The 22,536-nt window shown below is 41.9% G+C and overlaps 1 protein-coding gene and 1 long non-coding RNA gene across 8 annotated transcripts in view; one reads left to right on the top strand and one right to left on the bottom strand.

Annotated features, from left to right (window-relative positions):
- Window positions 1–22,536, top strand: part of smoc1 (SPARC related modular calcium binding 1) — a 39,138-nt gene that overhangs the window by 11,729 nt on the left and 4,873 nt on the right. For 2 of the 7 annotated variants that reach the window (XM_069535424.1, XM_020098194.2), the window contains exons 2-13: window positions 3,055–3,220; window positions 3,543–3,626; window positions 5,783–5,895; window positions 6,062–6,161; window positions 8,521–8,568; window positions 10,364–10,420; window positions 10,708–10,776; window positions 14,969–15,161; window positions 16,729–16,811; window positions 19,472–19,577; window positions 19,820–20,064; window positions 20,984–21,037. In XM_069535424.1, the coding sequence (XP_069391525.1) occupies window positions 3,055–3,220; window positions 3,543–3,626; window positions 5,783–5,895; window positions 6,062–6,161; window positions 8,521–8,568; window positions 10,364–10,420; window positions 10,708–10,776; window positions 14,969–15,161; window positions 16,729–16,811; window positions 19,472–19,577; window positions 19,820–20,064; window positions 20,984–21,037 (1,318 nt within the window). Of the gene's footprint in view, window positions 1–3,054; window positions 3,221–3,542; window positions 3,627–5,782; window positions 5,896–6,061; window positions 6,162–8,520; window positions 8,569–10,330; window positions 10,421–10,707; window positions 10,777–14,968; window positions 15,162–16,728; window positions 16,812–19,471; window positions 19,578–19,819; window positions 20,065–20,983; window positions 21,038–22,536 lie in introns of all 7 variants that reach the window. The other 5 variants (XM_069535425.1, XM_069535421.1, XM_069535422.1 and 2 more) reach the window with 3 other exon arrangements.
- LOC109636462 (uncharacterized) overlaps window positions 22,078–22,536 on the bottom strand; it is a 101,051-nt gene continuing 100,592 nt past the window's right edge. The window contains exon 4 of the long non-coding RNA XR_011244686.1: window positions 22,078–22,211. This is a non-coding gene — a long non-coding RNA (uncharacterized lncRNA). The remainder of the gene's footprint in view (window positions 22,212–22,536) is intronic.

Here is a 22,536-nt window from a genome sequence, read left to right as displayed (position 1 = left end):
ATTTAAGAGAAGTATCAACATTTCAAGGAGTTCAAGTAGTCAAAAGTGTATTTTAACAGATATATTGTTTCATATGGGGATTAAACCCGTGACCCTGCAGATTCAGGACACATTCTTATCTTATCCACAGATTGTTTTTATCTTGCAGGTATTGAAGCTCCAGTATCTTTCGCTATTTCAGGAAGGGTCTAATCTGTATCTCAGATAATGGAGCATCTGCCTGTGCCAATGCGACAGCCTTGATAATTTCTCCACTGCAAAACACTTCCCAGTCCACGAAGGTTATATTTAGATGTTGAAACAGTTCAAATATCCTATGAGGTAAAATCATTCAACATTTTTTCCAAATGAGGCTTCATCTGTAAAAATAACAAGCCAGAAGGAGGTGGTTTCTCTTCACTAATATGAAGAAAACTATTCCAAAGACAGTCGTAACTTTTCAGTGGACTCATATAATTGTAGCTCAGCAGTTGGCAAATTTGGAATTTCTGATTAAATTGTGGGGATTTTGGAAATTAATGTTCATGAATGTAATAACTGTCAGCACTGGAAGAAAGTGCACCAGGGTATCTGTCAAATGGAAAAACCACAGAGGACTGTAAATAGATTGTTTTCTGACCTGCACACTTTGGTTTGTGATTTCTGTTGTAAAAAGTTTGAACTTCTGTGATGTTTCCAGGTCTTCAAAGAGAGAGAGAGAGAGAGAGAGAGAGAGAGGTATTAAGGAGGACATGAAAAGAATAATATAAAATTCTAGAAGCAAGAGTTTGTTGCCACTGTGTTGGAATGAGTCATATTTTTTTTGCCACATTGGCCGCGTGGCTCACTGAATGGCTTTGTTGGTTGGCGCCTCTTCGGTCCAAAGTGGAAACCCCAAATAGCCACTGAATGGGTTGTATTGACATTTTGTACAGACCTCCGCATCCCGGAGGACGTGTCCTGATGATTTTGGTGATTTCATCCAGCAACAAGTTGATGGATTAACTTGACACAATAATTCACGTTCCCCGCGGGATTAATTGAAATGACTGGTGACCCCCTGACGCACAATTTGAATTTAATAGATTTCCCATCAACGTGGGCTCTGCTGCTAAGTGGCATATTTCAGCATTAAACTAATTTGGTTGACATCAAACTGGGTAAAGATCAGCACATCGTCCCTGTGAACATGTTGATGAGGCATTTAGCTCAAAGATATTCCCAGTGTGATCTTATTGGCGGTTTTGAAAGGGCAGAATGGAGGAGAAGGGAAAGGAAAGCAAACAATCCAGATCGGATGATTGTGAAACAGCCGGTGATTCATTTGTATATGAGATTCCGTTGTGCACCCGCTCATCCATGACATCAGTGGCTTGGCCTCTTTACCATCTTGTTCAGGTCTGACTGATTGTTCGATAGCTCGCTGCTCTTGTATTTGCATTTCTACTGTGGATATTTCTAAATGTGGCCTCAGATCCTGTGATAGATGTTGGCACATGAGGGATGGAAACTGTGCCCTTTGTTTCTGGCTGCATCTCATTTTCCACCACCGTCTTCCCTCCGTACCTGCTCCTAATGAGATCTCCTGTTTCAGACTCGGAGCTCAAACCAGCACTCTGGTAATTGCTTGAGAGACCTTGGGTGAAAAACACATTTGAGAGGATTTTCTCATGAAGATTTTCTTCCGACATGGGAATTGCTTGATCTTCTTAATTCGGATTCTATGAAACGGGTGTTTTAGAAGACACACGGGTTTAATCACCGCTCCAAGGACAAAGCAAACATTTTCTAGACTTTGCCTTTGACGTATTAAGAACCCAGCAGGATTGTTCAGGTCTGACACGTTAAGGCCAGGGTGGCATCTGCATAGAGCAGCAGGAAGCAGGACGTGATGCATCAATTCCGCTGAGGGAATTACGTTTTTTGTTCCCTTATCACCAAAAGCTCTTGAATCTTGTCTTTCCAAGTTGATGTCTGCACCTTCTATGTGTTTGGCTCCTCTTTTTAATGCAGAGATATTTATAATCTTCCAGTTTTGCATCTGTCGTGTGTTGTCATTAACTAGCCCCACATTTGCTCACAGTTTTTCCTGCAGTATTCTCACATGGGCTCACTCATCACATTTTCCGCATATTTTGCTGTGGGGCTGGCAGAAGAAGTCCAGGAAAACGTCCAAAGCAACTGACTCGAACATCTGCGTTCCCACATACAGCCCCTCCAGAAGAATTCAGGAAAATGCCCGGACACTGGTGCATGTCTAAAAGCAGCCTAATAAAGGCCCTGGGACAGACTGTTTTTAATAAAATCTGATGTAGTCTGACGTTATGTCAAAGCAGCAATATGATGCTGTCTTTGCTCACTTGTTGACTGTCTATGGGGAGTTGAGGGAAACTAGGGAAGTGAGCAGAGGTGGGGTGAGGGCTGCCTTTTTCCAAGCTTTGTCAGACCAGAGGCTCAGACTTTGAAAACCTCTGCTTTAGACCTTAAATATATTTGAGGCAGCCGTGAAGCCAAGAACCATTACTTCTGTCAGAGAGAAGGCCGTCATCCAACAGTAGAGTAGAGAGTCAACTCACTAATAGACCTCGAGTTAAGATGTGGGCAGAGGGGGAGAAGGATTCCTGTTGCTCTGAGTGTGGTTTGGCTCCTTGGAATCTCAATCAAGGTTTAACTCGTCCTCAGCCAAAGACCAATTAGACAAATTACCATCGAGGCAGAGTTTCGCTTCAGCAAAGCTCACACCCTTGTTACAGTAGCCTAATCAAAGGAAGGCAGTAACTGACAAGTGTTTAAGGGTTGCAGAAATGTTTTGAGAGAAATGAACAAATGACCCATGAGTCCAGTTTGTACATTAGTTTGGCATAATCTCAGATTCAGCTGAATGAAGCCTTTGTTTAAACACAGGGGAACCAGAAAGAAAGAAATAAAGAGAGAACAGGGGCCAACAAGAAAGAAGAAACCACATTTCCAGGGAATGAGAAAGAATTTATAAATTCATTAAGATGTATCCGTCGTTTTAGGAGAAACCTGAGGTGAGTTTGTTATGCTAATGTGTTATTGTTTATCTCGTTGCAGTGGCTGATTGGTGACAGAGACAGTCACTGTGGGGTCATCTGCTCACGGACGCAGGGGAAGCCAGTGTGCGGCTCAGACGGGCGGAGCTATGAGACCGGCTGTGAACTGCAGAGGGCGCGATGCAAAGATAAGACACTAACACTGGCACACCGCGGCCGCTGTCGAGGTAAAGACTGAACTACGTCAGTTTCCTTTGTTACAGTGGGTAATCTGTGAATTCAACAAAAACAAGCTCTGAGATTTATAGCATCAAATAACTTATCTGAACATTACTTGAACATGCATCAGTGTGTTAAGAACTACAGAAAATGAAAAAAAAACTATTTTATGAGATTCAATCTGACAGAATATTCAGACAGGAAATCATATTCTACGTTGATCCCCTAAACACCTGTCAGCCTGAAATGACTTGAATGATTTTTGATACTGGATCAAACAAAGATTTCACTGTAAAGTATGAAGACATCATCACACTTCTTGTCTTTCAGGTAAAAACTGGGTGAAAATTGACCAGTTGCCCGCGGCTGCAGCACCAACCACCGTGTCAGAGGGGAGAGACCTTGAGCTCAAAGGTGAGGACCAGGAAACTTCAGATTCAGACTTCAGAAAATAAATTTGCAGGTTTGGTTCCACGGACAAAACCAAAAAGTTTTAGAAAAGTGGAACCGAACGAGAAGATGTCTTTCATTTTCCGCCTCTCTGTAAGCGTGTAAGTTTTTACAGACCAGGATCACACACTTCCTCAGTCTCTGGATGCCAGCCACTCAACAGCAGCAGAGATTGATAGGTCTAGAGTCAAGGTTGGAACTTGGCATTTCTCCCCCTTTTTTCAGCCCCTCTGCCCTTTAGGAAAACAGCCGTCCCAACCAAATCCATTTTTGGAGTGAGTTCTGTTCCCTCTGTATGGTTGCACATGGTTTTGTTTCATAATATTAGTGTTGTACCGAGAAGAGGAAAGCTGGGGAAGACTTGCTCAGTTTTGCAGTCGGCCTGTTTTCTTGTAATGAAACAGCACTTTCATTCACTGACGCACTTCAAAAACCGATCCTCGTTTACTCCTGAAGACCCTGACGAGGGCTCACTGCTCTAGCTTCTGATTAAACACATACATTTAACTACAGGTTGAGCAAACATGCAAACCTGTTTGTCCAAAGCTGCGCCAAAATTCTTTCTTGGCTCTTGTCCAATCCTTCATCTAAGTTAAATTGAAATCTGTTCAGTAATTTGTGCACAATCCTGGAGACAAACCAACAGACATGGATGAAAACGACACGTCCTTAGTGGACATATTAAGAGAAAGAATGAAACCTTTGGATGAGCTCATATTGCTGCCTTGTCCAAACTAACATTAGGTGAGACACGATGAACTGTGAAAACCCTGTTGTGAAAAAAGTTGTTTTTAACATTTCTATAAATCTTACTTTAATAAGGAGTTGGCATTGTCAATAGAACGTTGGACTGAAACAAGTACGACAATATGTAATGAGCCTTGTTTCTAAAATAAGACTCAACACACAGTCAGAGTCATTTATAAATTTATGTGGCCATGTCTGTCCTCCTCACTGACATCATCACCCAGTTCTGGCTCTGTCAGTCTTTTAATCTGAAGGAGACAACATGTCTGTCTCCACTCAGGTCCAGAAATGACTTTTTTATTTGTCAAGGGTGAAGGTTTGCCAAATTTGGAGGCCTGCGGTTTCACTGGTCAGCTCTCTGGTGCAAGTGTGTATATACATGAACGCTAAAACCTGAGGCTCAACTCCACAGGAGCTGCGAGTGCAATAAAAACTGCAGTCGCTGATGGGTTTGTGAACCAGTGACCAGCTGCTGTGGAGCCCACTTCATTCTGTGACCTTTCAGCCACTTCCTGTCTTCGTCCCCGTGAGAGCGGGTCTGGCTCATCAGAGCTGCAGGAACACAAGCTCAGTTTCCACTGACATTTCAAAAATATCAATCAAGTCGATTCCATGGCGCACTCCTCAGCGCTAACAATGTGTGGCTTACAGCGTGGCCCTGGCACTGGTCAGTGGCGGTGTAATTTGTCAGGGAACGTGTTGTTTTAGCATTTTGCAATAGTGTAATAAAAGGTCTCTGACTTGTCTGTGCGTGATGAATGTGCAGTGTGAAAGGTTTTGAATTCTGAATGCATGGAGAGGTCCTGTGCTAAAAGCTTGTTAAAGTTGTAATCCCTTACTATGACCGGGTTTCTGCGTCTTTCTTACGTCACTCAGCTTTTTAAGACCTTTTTTATTATAAGCATTACCACTTGATCAGCTTCTTTGTCAGGAATACAGATAAATTAAATGGTGTCTCTGTTTACGATGGAGCCAAACCACTCAAGGAAGAATAGTGATATTTGAATCCAGGGACAAACTGCAAGATTTATATTCTCACATTCCTAAAAAAAATAAAACCTTTGACGGCTCATTGTTATCAGGGAAGGAAAATGGTGACAGAAGCATGAGGGTTGGAAATATGTCCCAAAACAATAAAATAGAGGAGAACGTAGATGAATCATGCTCTTTCCTCTCTTTACTATCCAAACGTGCCCTGAAGCGAGACACTTACACGTCACACGGTCAGTGGCCAACAGTAGTAAATTGCGGTTGTATCGGTCAGCTCCCAGGTGTGAACCGGGGTGGTGTTGACAAAGAACAGACGTTCAACAGCAGCACCAGAGGTTTGTATGCAGTGTTTGAGAACAGACTGTCCTGTCGGTATGTTACAGATGCAGGTCAGTCCAAGTGTCGTGTTGAGAGGAACCAGGCTTTGGAACAAGCCAGGAGACCTCAGGAGTCCATGTTTATCCCAGAATGCAACGAGGATGGGACATTTGCCCAGGTCCGTCCCTGCACCTCCACACATTTAATTGTCCTCCATGTTTTTCACCCATTCATCATCACAACTTTACTTTGACCTGACTCTTCCTCGTGTGCTGCGTTTACAGTCAGCTAACACAAAGCTATTGTCTTTTTTTTGGGTGTAAATTACTTTCTTGCCTCTGCAGGTCCAGTGCCACACTCTGACAGGTTACTGCTGGTGTGTCACCACTGACGGAAAACCAGTGAGTGGCTCCTCTGTGCAAAACAGGACCCCAGTGTGTTCAGGTACTGGGAGGGCGGGGGTGGGGGGTGGGGGGGGGGAATGGCTGCACATATCCAAACACTTTCCTCAGCTATTTGTGCAACCAGAAAAGCTTCTCTTCAGAATTATGTTGAATAAGCCGTGTGACTAAAACAATGGTACTGGAGCAGGATGTTTCCTCACAATTCTTTATTAGGGTTGAGAGGCAGCATAACAAGCACGTAAAAATTCAATGGTGGCTACATTTGTTGGATCATGGAGCCAAGAGTGCTTGAGGGCCAAGTCCCTGTGGTTTGGGCCAATTCACGTTCAGTCACTTCACAATTCAAACCCAACTGGAAATAGTTTGTAGCTGCAGTTCCCTCTCAAACACAAGATTGAGAATGGATGGGTTGTATTAGTATCTCAAAGCAGCACATCCGAGGACTTCAGGATTATCATTGAACTGATCCTACATCTGAAATAAATGACTTTCAGGAGGAGACAACAAGTGAACGCAGCCTTCGGGCTGCAGTTAGAGAGGGTCTGTCTTGCCACACTATGGGCACATGTGTATTACATGTCATGTGTAATACAGCAGGTGCAAGGTCAACGAGACGGCTAATGGCCGTACATCCAGGGGCCTCTTAGCCCCCCTCCAGCCTCCACTTGTTTAAGTGCTCTCAGCAGGCTGGAGGAGAGAGCGAGGGCCTCTGCACTCTCATCTTGGATGGGAACACTTTATGATAATAACCATCATTTTCCCTCAGAAGATAATACACAGGGGTGTTTGCCAGAATTGGATTGCACAGTCACCAGAGCATATGGTGCAAATTTGTGTGGGGAGTGTGGTGAGAATGGTCGCATGCCCCTCTGAAGCTGTTCAGCAGACCAGGCCAGAGGCTTCTTGTTCTCTGTGTCTCCTTCTTTATCTTTCTCTCTGCCTCAATCTCCTGCTCCCCCTCTTCTCTCTGCACTTGTGCCACTAATCAGCTGTATTGCTGCCTTCAGCAGTTCCCCCTCAAACAGAATTAGGAAAGTTCTTACATGGAGCATTTCCATTCACCCAAGGAAAATCACATAGGTTTTCCTATTTAGAAAAAGTACTGAGACAGTGTTCAAGTTATTCTTAATTCTACAAGACATGACAAAAGTTATTTTGGAGATTTACGATGTATCCACACTATTATGTTTTCATTTCAAAACATCCCTTTTCTTGTGGATAAAATATATATTTTCAAACCTCATACAAAGCCATCTGCACAGAAACACTCAATAATATTCATTTGCATGTTTTCAGGAAATAGGTTCTTAAAACTCAAACTAACTGAAAGGACAGTAACTTCTCTGAGTGGTGAGAGAAATGTTTTTAGAAATGGTCATTTGTCTGTAGGACTCACACAAGGACACAAGTGAACATGAGGACGGTCTCACACTATTCCACTGAAGAGTGAATGTAAACAATCCCGGAATTGAAATAGTAAAACATGTTCCAACATGTTTTATGAGAAATAAGACATTTTCCTTCTTTCTTTTTTTTAAATGTACATTTTGTTTGTTGCACAACACACTCTCTAGTGGCCTCTCTCTGTCCTGCATAAGATCCGATATCTTCATTGTTTCTTGCAAAGATGTGTCTGACACTGGAACCAGAATCTGGGCAAAATAAACCTGATCTATAGCCACAACTGTCAAACACACCCAACTCTTCCTTCCTCACAATCCCTCCCCTCTCAGCTGACAATAAATAATCTTTTCTGACATGCTCAGACGCCCCTGTACACTATGATCAAAATCAATCATCTCACATACATTTGCAGGAAACTTCCATGAATTTATGGGAACTCATGCTGCGACAAGTGGATTGTCAGGTAGTAAATTTCCTTCTAGTTGCCTTCATTAAAGTTTTATCCCCGTTGTAAATGGCTGCACTGTCTAGTTTTGGTCTTATCCTCCATGCATCCATGCATGACCCTCAAACATTTGCATGCACCAAATGAATGAATGATATTTGGAAATGTAGAGCACAATGTGTTCATTACAAATTGCAGTAGTCAGCAATAAGATAATGCAACAAGACAAACGTTACAATGGATGAAGTACTAACAAAATGTGTTCGTCAAACTTTGACAAACCTCGGCATCTCTACTCTGACTGAGACAAGACGTCATCGGTGGGTTGGGCGGTCTGTGGGAGTGATGTTTTCTATGGGTGTAATTTCCTGAGTTCAGCTGGAGCATTGATAAGATGGTTATCAAGAGGACATCTTTCAAAATGATTTCTGTAAATATTAAATCATTTGTTCAATGGATCTAAAAATGAAAAAACAGAACATTTGGAATCAAACATTCCAGAAAGGCTCGTTCGTGTTGTACATGTTGTGTATTTCTTTCTTCTTCACAGGGTCAGTAACAGATAAACCCCCCGGGCCACCGAACTCTGGTAGAAAAGGTGAGCTGAGATCTGCTGGATGTTGTGTGTGCATGTGCGTGAATGTGTTTTTGATTGTATGAGACAGACAGAGCATGAGCATCAGAATGTCTTTTGACCGGATCTGTCCATTTTTAACTCGTGCAGAGGAGCAGAAAGTTGCACGCCAGAGATTTAAATTTCTAATTTTAAGGGGATGTGAAGCCGCTGTGGAGGGTGGTGGTGGTGGTGGTGGGGGGGTGAGACGAGTGATAGTGGAAGGGTTTGCTCACGATGCTTACATCAACTGTTTTTCCCCCCCTCACAGTCCACACCTGGATCAAACAGTATTTGAGAAATACCGTAAGTTACAAGTTGTAGCATGTCTGCAGGACACACTGCTATTTCTGACTAGTGTTTGACCCAGGTTTGCACTCGCCTGAGACCAGAGCCGTAAACCGTTGTGTTCTGTTTACAGTTTGACCAGCTCAGGTCAGTTTGGCCTCGAGTGTTTCAACACACATCATCTCATTTAAGGACTGATGTTAGTGCTTGTAGAAATGACTCCAATCAAAGTTTTTTTTCTGTGGTTTGCTTTTGATTTAATTATTTCCAAAGGGATTTTCCAGATGCGACAAAACTGCCAGCGGGTGAGTATTCTAGGTAGCTCAACTCCACAGCATCATACACGATTGATTATAATTCATCCATCGTTTAGCAGGACCTTGATTCTTTCAGTTCTGAATATCTTCTTCACGTTGATGTGATGAATCGACAGTTCTTCCAAAATTATTAAATTTGAATAATTTAGTTGTGTTCATCTTGTGAAATAGTTGTGTTAAGTACAATCAATTATATTATAACTCTGTTTTTACATAGATTTTCAATTATTAAAGCTTTTTTTTCACAAAGTGAGAGGTCAGACTGCAAAAAGTGGAAAATTTGAGATATATAGAAGACGGGATTTTGGATGTGGTGATGGCGTTAGAAAAATGGTCAGACCATCATCAGAGTCACGGAAACCATTTTTATCGTAGCTGAATTTTGATGCCTACTTAATGAGATCATACCCTGGACCAGAGTTTTGGGGATCCAGCCAGTTGACTTACTGACCGAACCATACATCCATTCACTATCTATACTGCTTATCCTCCTCTGAGAACTCACACACAGAGATGAACAACTAATATAAAAACAAATCACCATCACAGCCATGCATACAGGCAGTGTAGTCATCAATTAACCTGGACTGAGGAGGAAGCCGGAGTACAAGAGAGGGAACAGCCACGGGGAGAATGTGCAAACTCCGAAAAGAAAGAAAGGTTTGAAACGTGTAATCCACTGCACCACCTTGTCGGCGACTGACCGGACCAACATCCAATTGTCTTATCATGACAATCAAGGATAATGAAGTTAAAACGCCATTACGTGTCCAGAGGTTTGTTCACCTCTGTGTTTGGATAACGCGTAGGCTTCGTACACCTGCACTACAAACACGCAGGTCCTGATTGGAGCATGGTGATCTCGTGTGAGTGTGTGTGTACATGTTTGTGTGCTGTTGTTTGCAGTATGATTGTGGAGCAGTGTGTGAACTGTGTGGGCTGATCATGAGTAAGAATGTCATCGTGAGATGCTGGTTTGTTGACGTGCGTGTGAGAGAAAGAGATGTGGGTGGTCGTCCTCTTTTTGTATTATTCCATCTGTCTTTCTGTCTGTTTTTCTATCTGTCTTGGCCGGGCCATGTGCAAATCCCAACCATTCAACAGTTCTGGAGAGTAGATTGTATTAACCTCAATAATGGTAGTTTCTTTCCATTTCTTTCTCACCCTGAATCCAGATGATGGCTCCAAGCCCACACCCACCATGGAGACTCACGTCCCCCCTGAGGGTGACGGTAAGTCTGCACTCCCTACCTCCCCTCCTGTAAGACAGTGCTAAGATTGTGACTCTGTTCACTATCATGGTTTGATATTGGATTTCAAAATGCCATTTCTTAAGAATACACCATTACTGTAAAAGGAAAGTGTAGATGCCGTATTGATATGACGATGTGATATGATCTTAGATGTAATTTTGTGGGAACAGAATGGCTTCAAATTGTGTTTGAAATATAATCACAGTGGTTAAATATGTTGAGTGTGAAAAGGTATTGATCTCTCCTCTGTCCCTCCATCGCTGCAGAGATAACTGCTCCAACACTGTGGATCAAACAGCTGATATATCATAACTGCTCCACTTCCAGGAAGCAAGGTGAGAGAAACATTCTTATTCTGATATTCATGTCCAGTGCGTTAACACTTTGTTTTAAAGCACTGGAGGAGAGAAACACACATATTGATCTTTGGATGAAAACTATACCACAGAAGAAGTTTGTCTTCGGGGTTACCCGGTGTTGTTCCAGTTCGAACACTGACCTGCGCTGACAGGATTGTGTTTCTTAGTTTCTTCCTCCGGTGAAATTTGTTTAGCTTTCTCCGTCTCCTTTTCAATTATGCCTCGACATGTTCACTACCCCTCTGGGCAGCCAGACACTTTTGATGCTGTTGCAACAAGTCAAGGAGTGGATGTGGTGGGGGTTATGTGTGTGTGATTTAGCTTTATTTCATATTTTAGCATTTTTGCTTCATGAGATCTTTTAAATTTCCCACGATTAAGTCACATTACCTTCTTTTTAAAAAAAAATCAAATTGCACTTAAAGTAGCTCAAATCAGTTTAAATAGATTTTCATTAAGATTTTATAGAGACCCCTTGATCACCACATGAATATTTAGAGTATACTGTGAATACCTGTTGTGTGTATATTAGGTCTCACGGTCTTCTAGTGTTTCACATTCACCTCATGCTCTCTCTTATTTACAGGCTCCACTCCCACACAACAGATCACACAATCAGTTGATTGTAATGCAGCGCTTTATCTGAGTGATGGTGATGTGGCGGAGGAAACTGTGGTCAGGGCAGCATTGAGTTCAGTATTTTAGCTGAGAGAGATTCACTGTGACAGCTCTTTGAAACCTCTGTGGAAACACCAGCTTCCTGTTTCCAATTAGCATCTGGTGTCCTCAAAGGACAACGACAAGGCCAACCAGAAACAGGGGGCGAGGGGGGGGGCAGCATGTTTGAGGCATGAGTGATGTGTTGGTGTCCGTGTGTTTCAGATGTGCACATCATCAACTAGAAAAAGAAACAATGAGTTGAAGCGTGTTGTGTAGCTTTGTCAAGCTGAGGAATCAGGTGAGGAGTTTCTGTTAGTTCTTAACTACGAGTTGATAACAAAGTTTTCTCGATTACAAAAGTTTAAAGGAAATGTTTAAATGCTAGACCTCTGTTGGTAGGAAAGGGTTTTCTTGTACTTGAGAGACAGAAAAACTAAATGTTGAAGGAACACAATGCGCTCATGTCCACTTGGTACAAAATCGGCAGGTTTGAGGATTTCGTTTTTGTTTAATCCTATTTCATGTAGAGTTGAAGGGACCCTGCACTTGTGGTGCTGTGGTTTACTTTTCAACCAAATGTCAAAAATCACATATTGTCTTTACGAGTGACCCTTCCATCTAGGTCATAAAGACAAACACATGCACCTAAACAGCTCCATACTGAGTTCCTCTATTACTGACATTTCCGCTATTTCAACCGCAGAGAAGGCTCACTAGAGACAATATTGCAGTGATTACTCCACAGCTGAAAACCATTGGAGTGAAGCGAAGAGGAGAGAGTGCTGGGTGGGTGGGGGATGTAGGTGCAGAGGAGGGAGGCAATAGGATGGAGGGAGGCAGAGGGAGGGAGAGAGAGAGAGAGAGAAAAGAAAGGAGTGGAGGAATGAGAGGCTTCTGGAGTAGGGAGGGAGTTAAAGAGGGTTAGGAGAAAATGGTTTCACTTGGTTCAGAGCCTGGAGACCAAGGGCCAGAAGGTATAAAATTGGGCGGCCTGTCTGTGAGTGGTTGTGTTTCATCCGTTATCAGTTAGCTCGGAAATCACAACACCACCCACACAACCAGCAAACTGATACAACTGTTTCTGACATGCACTTGTGTGGGTCTCTCCTTTTTCCAGGGCAATATTTGTTTTCTGACGGTTTGTGTTTCTTATCGTTCAGTTCATACCAGAGGAAGATAAATAAAATTAAAAAAAGGAACAAAAAAAATAAATAGAGCAGAAATGCAGATATCTGAGGCAGACAAAGTTTTAGATCGGATTTCAAGTCCACACAAAACAGAGGATTACATTGCAAGCGTCCAGCCCTTTTCCATTTATATGTATAAAAACAATTTTCTTTATTGAATCCTTGCTGCTGGCGCCAGCATAACCTCTGTATAATAAACAGTGCTAAATAATTTGGATGTGAAGAAACCTTGGCAGGAACCAGAGCCATGGCACAGCACTAAGAACCCTTGAGTGTGAGTCTTCGCAGAAGAAAAAGTTCACTGGTGCAGGGACACATTTAGTTTTGTGTTGGCAGCTATTCTTGGGAAACATGAACACCCCCACCCCCACCAGCACACACCCGATATCCCCCACCCCCCTGAACCAGGCCGCTGCAGAAAAGCTCAATTTAGTGAAGAACTGATGTAAGGTTTCATAATCTATATGAAATCAATGAGCGTTGTGCTCAAGAGCTGTGAGCTGGTACTGCATGTCTGGTTTGTCAAGAGTTAAGTGAAGGGTTAAGTTGAATTTGCACAATAAGATGCAAATTTACTCCTTTTTTGATTCGTGTCTTATAAAAGTTAGCTAATGCAGTCGTGGTATTTCCCATTAATGATCCAGACTATAGAGGCTCGCCTAAATATAATTCGTCCCGCCACAGTTTAACAATGAACCACATTTTATACACCGTAGTTTCAAATAAGTTTCAAACCACTTTAACTCTAATAAATTGGTGTGTGCAGAGTTATTCAACATGCTCACCAAGGCTGCAGCTATGGTCCATAATGTTCTTACTGTCCAAGCAGATAGTCAGACCTCATAGTTTCAGCTGCAGTTGTGGGATGGAATGCAGTTCAGAGAGACACTTGGAATCTGTTGTGCATGAGTGACCTTTGTGTGTGTGTGTGTGTGTGTGTGTGTGTGTGCTCCCTCGTTACAGCCATATATTGAATTAATTCTGTGGAAAACAACTGAGGTGTTTCTTTACTAAACTTAGATTCATGATTGATGACCACCTCAGGGGCAGTGAAAGTATTAGACATAGCATTTTCATATTACCACCTCCAAACACCTTTATGGTGAATGTGTCAGCTAACATTTGTCTGTTGTGAGTAAAAATCCAATATTCATTCTCCTTAAGTTTTGCTTTCCATCCGTTCCTGAGAACATATCATTTTCTGTAAAAGAAAGTTTTCATATCAGCAAACATGAACGCTGATTACGATTTGTCTGTGACATGTCATTAGCCAATTATTGACCAACCTCTAAATCTGTGGAGCTCTTGTCTCGTTTGCTGCTAAATGTTTTACTTGCTTTAACAGCGAGTTGCTAACTTCATCCATCTGCTATTTTGTGTTGTGGTTTAGTTGCCTAGAAACAGCTGCTTGCTGCGTCTGGAAACAAGGTTGATGACGCTGAACCGAAACTAAGCTAAAGTCGCAGCCTGTCAAGTCACAACAATGACACAGTTCTCGGAGCCGAGGGGAACTGCAGAGTCTGGTGATAATGCTCCATGCAGTTGTCACTACAGTCAGTTAATCATTGAAGCTATTGTAGAAATACAAATTCAAACTGGTGTAAACTTCGTGAAAACTTCTTCCACACTTGTCATGCGGCGAGGAATATAAACAAGATTCTGCGGGAGAGAAGTTCCATATTGGATTTCACAAGCTTCCTTTTCTGCTGGTGTTTTGAGCCCGACATCGACTGTGCCGCATTGTTCTAATTACGCTTTGGTTACTGGAAGTGTGTGAGCTGAGACTACTGGCACTGCTGTGGCACTAATCATCTCCACAACATGAAAATACCACATCTCAGCGCCCTGTGCTAAACTCTCCAGACAGGTAGTGGGACCCTGTTATTGAAGCTTAATGCTTCACTTGGATGTAAAACGAAGGATGGATCAGGAGTGGTAAAAAAAAAAAAAAAAACACACTTCATCACTATGGTAACAAGCTCAGCTTACAGCTCTGTTGTACTTGGGTTAAGAGTGAGCGATGGACTAAATGGATGCGAATGTAAATACAACGTGGAGGAGCAAGGTGTTGCAGGAGCATCTTTCAAGAGCCCAGATGATAGATCATGGTGGGTTCAGGATTCATAATATACAACCTGAGGAAGTCAAAGTGCTTGAAACTGGACCGGTTGATACAGCTCGGTGTGGTTTGGTTACATGTGGTGGAACCGTTGAGTAACATTGGACCTACAGAGCCGGTTCTTTAACAGATGCTTCTGTGTGTATGTGTGTTTGGTTTCCCGCCCACGTCTCTGTATTGAGTGCGTTTCTCATGGTTTTAGAGAAGGTTCCCTCTTGTGACCAGGAGAGACAGAGCGCCCTGGACGAGGATCGGCAGAACCCTCGTGAGGCCATTTTCATCCCCGACTGTGGACCCGGAGGTCTTTACAAAGCGGTTCAGTGTCACCAGTCCACAGGCTACTGCTGGTGTGTTCTCGTGGACACAGGTCGGCCCATTCCTGGAACCTCCACCCGGTAAATAACTATAAGAATTACTACTACTATTATTACTATTACTACTAACTCAGTACGTGCAACAACTGCCACAACTTTTCCTTTTGATGCGTATCATGGGTTACAGTTAGTTAGTTAATATGTCAATGTACACTTACCAAAGTGGTCACCTGACCCATGAACATACAGAGCAACACTACAACCCAACAACAAAGACCATAAACTTCCTCAGGAATCTGATCCAAGCTGCTTTTTACGAGCTAATTTGGTTAAAAAATAACATCAAGCTTTTATGGGAATATTATTTAGTTAACCATAAACAATCAGAGTTTGGTTCAACATTGTTTTCAGTGCAGTTGCTGCTGTTTATATTGCCTTCGGGGAAAAGGCATAAAAATGGGTTTCTGTAAGAGCTTTGTGTCAGAGGGATAGAGATGAGGCAACACAGAAACAGGTTAAATAAATAATACCAATGCTCATGTTTTGGTTGTTCAGAAAGTTTTTGGGATTGTCTTCTCGAACATGAATAACTTTAAGTGAAAGTGTTACAGCATGCGCCGGTAAATGGATGAACTGTTTTTGTTCCTGAAGCGCTATCATCAGTCTCTCTCCACTAAAGTGTGGATGTTTGACAGGATGAGGAATTGACTTTTTCAATTTAATGTTGTGAAAACAAAATAACAGGTTGCGTTCAAATATGATACTCGTTAAAAAAAAAAGAAAAAAAGAAAAAAGATTGACAACCTAGAGTTTCTATATATAAATCCAATGTATAAAGGTAACACTAGCAGTCTAAATTCTTTTTTAGATTTACAGAATGATGCGATTATTTCATTCAGAGAGATCTCATGCCGCTCCTTCCCAATTTCTTTCCTTGGGACAGCGATGTGCCAGCGGTCATCAAACATCCCATCTTGGATGAGTGGCCTTGCAGACTGAGAAAAAAATAAATGACAACTTGCTTTTCCTTTGAAAAAAAAAAAAAAAGAGGGGGAAAAAACCTGAATGAGACACACATGCTAAATTTTCCAAGAAGCAGTGATACAATAGCCAGGAGAAAACGAGTCATGCCATGCATAATGCCGAACAGTTTGTTATGGCTCTGAAACAAAGCTTTTGCACGTCACATCAAATTAAGACTTGATGAAAATAAAGATTAATCACAGTTAATAATTCTTTACAGATCGACAGCTGACGTGCAGAGTCGAGAGGAATCGTTATAGGTTGTAGATTGTAGATAAGAGATTGAGCAGGTTGCATGCCATCATTAAAACAATCATCATGGTATAATCAATACAGTATTCCTCCAGTGCCTATAAGCACGTCCTGGTTTTAAGCTGTAGCTCAAATTATTAAAAGGCTTGGAAGGAAAGCAGGAACATCTCTTGTGGTGCTTTTGCTTTGTTGAGTTACGGGCCATGTTTCATTTGTTTCATTTGAAATGGCTGAATTTTCAACACGGACATGTAGCTCCTTCAATGTTTCATATTTTTCACACCTTGTTTGACGGGTTTATTCTGTCCGTCACCAGCCTTCTCTTCTGTTTCCGTCTCATGCAGCTATGTCCCTGCTCTCCTCTGTGTAACAGGTACCAGAAGCCAGAGTGTGACAGTGCTGCACGGTCTCGTGTCTCAGATACAGAAGATCCCTTCCAGGGCAGAGAACTGACAGGTTTGCAGACATATCCTGTCATTTAATTTATGGTCTTTTAACAAACATATTCACTGACTAATATGAATAATAAAACATGATCCAGTCAGATATTAACTGTCACTGCTACACGCCTTAGTTACTGTTGCTGTGTCAAGATTTCTGCTTTTGGTAATTCTGTTGGATTTACCAAATCTAAATTGTTGTTACAGTTGGTCCTTGATTTTAGTAAACAAAGAGAGGCGGCTCCTTTTTCAAACAATAGATCTGTAAGTTGGCTGCACTCAGTGACTCCATCTGAGTTCTTCGTGTTTCAGACCCTCTTGATTTTAAACAAGAAGCCTACAGAAGGCTCTTAAATGTCCGGATGACTACCTACACATTATCTTCTAAAAGACTAAAGCTGCAGTCTGACACCTCAATCACTTTCTCCACCTTCAATGCATCTGTGGGGCTTGGACAGTTTGTATTTGCACTTGGTAAAGTACATACATTACTTTTTCCACCTTTGTCTTAATGAAGCACTCGGAGGCCTTTGATTAACAATCGACCACACCACACTTTGTGGTGTTGGATTCTCCAGCAGCAAGGATTAGAGGCTCTCCTCTAAACTGGAGGTCATAACCTCAGCTCATACTCCTCTGCCCTTGTTACTGCTCACTTACTTTTGTTGCTCCTCTGTTTCCCCATCATTTAAAGTTGCACTGTAACTCTTATTTAATTCCCCATCTGGTGAGTTTACAGAGTCGAGCATGACTCCAGACTGTGCAGCAGATGTGTGGCATGTTTTATGGAAGGTGTGAGTGTTGCGGGGTGCGGCGGTGAGGCTGTGGGGGTGATGGAGGCTGCGGGTTGCTGAGTGGAGATATTTTTATGTACTGTGAGAGGATGTTCTGAAACCCCACAACAAAGCACGATATTTCATTGCCATCACATCAAGGCAGGGTGAGAGAAGAGAGCTTGAGAGGGCAGCTTGTTAACAGCTTGCAGCCACAGGTTCAATCTCATTGTACACAAAATGCCACAATGCCACTTCTGTCAGCAGCAGCAGACGAGAGCTTCCCCTGAGACTCAAGGCCGGGATCTGTTAGTCTCTACTTCAGTCAGTTCAGGAACTTTATTTTGTTTAAAACCTGTAGAAAAGGGGTTTCTGCAGAATTCAACAACTTACATTTAGGACTATTTAAGACCTTTATCAAATATAACAGATAGGAAGGAATATACCAGTTCCACAATTACTTTCACTTCCTCATTATTGAACATAAGTTTAAAATAAAGCTAACTCTAATGGTGTTCTCAGTTATCTGTTCCACGCTGGTCAAAGTTTTTTACAGCGTGCTTATGTCGAAACATCTAGATAACAAGACGTTGCATACTATACATGCCACCAAGACATTTCTTTCATTTAATTTTAATTTCACAAAGCACTGTGGACGTAGCAATAACTGAACTTGAATTCAAAACTTTTTTTACTTTCTATACTTGAACCAATTGAAACTTCCAGAATTTTCTAGCAACTCTAGAGGAATCCTTTCAGGGCCATAAAAATAATAATAAACCAAAATAATTAGAAAACATTTTCATTGACATGTAATTTGTGACAAGGTGCTGCAGGTGAATGCTGCTTTGTTTTAAGTGGTTAATAACTAAATAAGTTACTAATCGAGGATGTGAGGATCTGAGTTTAGGCACAATGGGAAATTCATCTTAGTTCTCAACCCTCTTTTTATTCGGTGCAGCTCTATATGTTTTCATCAGTCATCAGATTAACAGGATCAACTGTAAGTGGCCAGATCCTTATTGACACTGCCAGTGGTCCTGCACCACGTTGTGCCCTTGACACCTTGCCATGTAGGCTCCAAACAGCCACACGGTTTGTGCTTCATAACCCCCCAATTTAACACTTGGATTAAGGCACAGCAAGGCAGTGCTTCTCCAGGCCTGTCATGCTGTAGGAAATGCTAATTGGATTCACCTGGCAGGGCAGCGGACCACCTCCCACAGAACGTCCCGAGCCAGCACAAAGGGAATGAAAAGAAGTGAACAGAGCCGAGGACAAGGAGGCCACAAACACCGAGTGGAAAGGGAGGAGGGAATTGACTGAGAAAGCTTGAGAGAAAGAGGGAGAGACTGAAAAAAAAGACAGAATGAGAAGATTGGTTTACTATGCAGCTGCTTTTGAAGTTTCCCTTTAACAGACACAATTAGGAGGGAAACATTTGCACTGGTTTTGTGCTATTAAAACCATACATCTGGTCAATTAAAAAGAGCTACCCAAGGTGTTCAGAATTGTGTCATAAAAGTTAACAGGTCTGCAGCGCTCAACAAAGCTTTCTCATCACCGAACACTTCTGTTTCACCTCTCGCCATGTGCCATAGCTCTGTTTTTCTCCAGTCTCACAAAATAGCCAAACTACATCTTCCACCTCTGTTGAAAATGTATTCATAATAATTAATAATAATAGGGAACATAAGACTTTTCACAGTTACACCTGGTTTGCCAGGTTAAGACTACGTTTGCATGTTTTCTGTTAGTGCACAACAGCTGTTTTCTGTTGACATCTGTCATAATGGTTCACTGGTGCTGAGGCTTTAGAGGCACTTCAGCTCCACTGTAGCATAATGACTCAAATTAGTTGTGGAAGGTAATTCTGTGTATTTTTGTCTTTGATTCGTGCCAGGATGCCCAGAGGGGAAAAAAGTGGAATTCATTACAAGCTTGTTAGATGCCCTCACCACAGACATGGTGCAAGCCATAAACTCACCAGCCCCCTCTGGTGGTGGGAGGTAAGTGGTATTATATGACACAACAGGCTTAAGGAGCATTGTTTGTACATTATTGCCTAAAAAGGTGAATTCGTTCTGCAAAGCAAAGCAGAATTTCAATTCAAATGTTTTCTATTGCAAGTGAACAGTTGCCCAGATGTAATTTCATCAGAAGTTTTGGCTCCTTCCCTTTATCTAAAATTATTGTGGGTTTTGTTACATCCATGTTTTTGTCTTCACTTTGTTCCTCTGACCATCAACAGGTTTGTTGAGCCTGATCCCAGTCACACTCTAGAGGAGAGGGTGGTGCACTGGTACTTTGCCCAGCTGGATAACAACGGCAGTCATGACATAAATAAGAAGGAACAAAAACCTTTCAAGAAGTACCTGAAGAAAAAAGCCAAACCCAAGAAATGTTCCCGCAAGTTCATCGACTACTGTGACCTGAATAAGGACAGGGCCATTTCCCTGCAAGAGCTGAAAGGCTGCCTGGGTGTCAGCAAGGAGGGTAAGAGAGGGCAGGGTCGTGGTGTAGGGTCCTGACCCTGCTATGAACCTAAGGCCAGCTGGGAAAATCTGCATACAGTGACTCTTTCAACTCTACTTGATTGTAATATGATGATTATTTTCCATGTGACAACAATTTATTCCCATATTACATTGTCCTAATATTTTCATCATGTCACAATTTAAAAAAAACCAATTTAGTCAGAGTCAGTGAGAGAAAACAATGAAGTATCTGTGCTTCATGTGACATACAGATGTGTTGGCTCATGAAAAAAGTGCACTGTGCCACTCACTGATGAATATTTAGACAAGACTAAAGTATTTGTGGATCATAAGTAACTGTCTGTGCCAGAAAACTGAAACTAGTCAGTATACAGACTGGTTCTAATATAGATCATTACTCTCACTGCTGCCAGCTACAATCCCCATATAATACAGTAAAGAAAAACAGGGATACATACTATTATTTTTTTAGTTAACATTAAATTCAAGAGAGTAAAATAAATAATTTGCGTGGGTAAGACACATCGTTTAGCTATTGTTAACAAGACGAGCATTAACAACTGTTTATTTACAAATTGTGAGTTCAGTATTAGACATTTTTCCCAAGAGCTGTTTCCAAAGATGAAGACAATGTTAATATTAAATATTACATTTTACTTCCATTTCCATCACTTTGTTACTTTGCTGCTGGCCGTGGTTTCTCACCCTCTGACCAACCAATTAGCTCCAGTCCGCCCAGTCTGTCCCGCTATGAATAAGTAGATCTGCTTATGACATATTATGGAAACTTACATAACAGTACATATGATAACTATTTTTGGCAGGCAGCTGCACTGATTTGTAGGATTTTGTAAGATTGTAAGTAGTTTTAAAAATGAAACCTCCAATATACTTACAATGCTTTTTCTACTTTGCAGGTAGCTCAACAACAAGTGGCAACCAAGGGACAAGGCAAGGGACAAATTTGTTCAGTAAGGCAAACTAATACACCCTCACTAACTGTGTTCGAGTGCTGTAGTTAATTATTGTTTATCGAGTAACCCATTAACCTGCACTTTGACAAAATATGTCAGTTTAGGAGTAGTTCAACCTAGTTGGCAAAGCAGCCTTTAATTATTTCACATTGATGCCTTATGCAATATGTGCAGAATACTTTAGTTATGCATATGTACTTTTGTGAGGTGTGTTACATGTGTGCTTTTTAAGACATTTGTGAAATCTTTTGTCTCTCTGCTCATCTTGATCTTCTTTTTCAATCTGTCAGGATTCCCCCCATTGAGCAATTACTGATGCTGTTGACTAGTCACTAGGTTTTTTCAGTGCCACAATGGACTGAAGTCATGTGTTTACCCTGGCGCTGCCCTGTCGTGTCTGGAGAACAGTGGCTTAAAGACGGGTGTAACGTCAGACCTCTTAGACCCTGGGCACGGTCGCCAGGATAAACAGCTCCAGTATTAGAGGAGCAGAGAAGGAGCCGTGGCCAGTTGTTTTCATTGTAGACACCAAATCTCTCACCTTCATGCGTCAGAGCTTAAGTAAAATGGTTTGACAGCTTTATATGCTGCCACTAGGGCTATCTCAGCTGGTGATGAGTGTTGATGAAGTGAGTTGTTTTCAAGGGAAAGAGACACAGAAAGATTGCACTGAGCAGAAGACGTCTGTGAGAGCATATGGTAGCATTCTGCCTTGACTAAGATAGACGGTCATTGTGTTCAGGTATGCCTAGCTGGTCCTTAATGGCCTGGATCTCTTTAAGTCATGCTGCCTCTGCCAGGCATTAAATCTTGTCATGCTCTGTCGCAGCTTTGGATCGTCACTGGAGAGTTGTTGGACATATTTAGAATTTACAGTATGTACATTTAGGAGAAGGATTGTTAACATGTGGGGCCGCATGGAGCACATCTGCATGATGCTGTGCACTCTCAACACATTGGCAGGAGCACAGGAAAACATCTGAATACCTTCTGTGAGTTTTGAAGTCTTGGGGAGGGTGGCATCCATCCTCTGAGGAGACTGGAAAGCTCATTATGGATGAGATATGTAACAGAAGCCCAGGGCAGTGGTTCTCTCCATAAACCCTTTTCAGAAAGAGGCCACGGCTGAACGGCAGGTCTGTTTAGTTCAGATGGTTCCAGCATTTTGTCTCTGTGATGGCAAAAATAAAAAATGTTTCTCTGTCAAAGTTCCTGCCATGAGCTTTGTCAGCAGGGTTCACAATGTTCTTTCAATGAGTCTTAATTCTATTTAGAAAGATGTAAACACGTGTTTGAATAAGTACAAACAGATGGGGATGATCATGTATAGATGCTCGCACGCACAAAAACGCACCAAACATGAGTATACACAAATGTAAAATATTGGTTGCTTACCGGGAGTCTTGACAGGGTTTATGTTACAGAAGGCATCAGCTGTTGTTGAGCACGAGTAGTCGTGTATTTTATGACCAAGTGTTTCACAGTGACAGGGACTA

Source organism: Paralichthys olivaceus, chromosome 12 (assembly GCF_024713975.1).
Source record: "Paralichthys olivaceus isolate ysfri-2021 chromosome 12, ASM2471397v2, whole genome shotgun sequence".
Lineage (NCBI taxonomy): Eukaryota > Metazoa > Chordata > Actinopteri > Pleuronectiformes > Paralichthyidae > Paralichthys > Paralichthys olivaceus.
The sequence above is the reverse complement of the archived record's forward strand: the minus strand, read 5'-3'. Positions and strand labels throughout refer to the sequence as shown.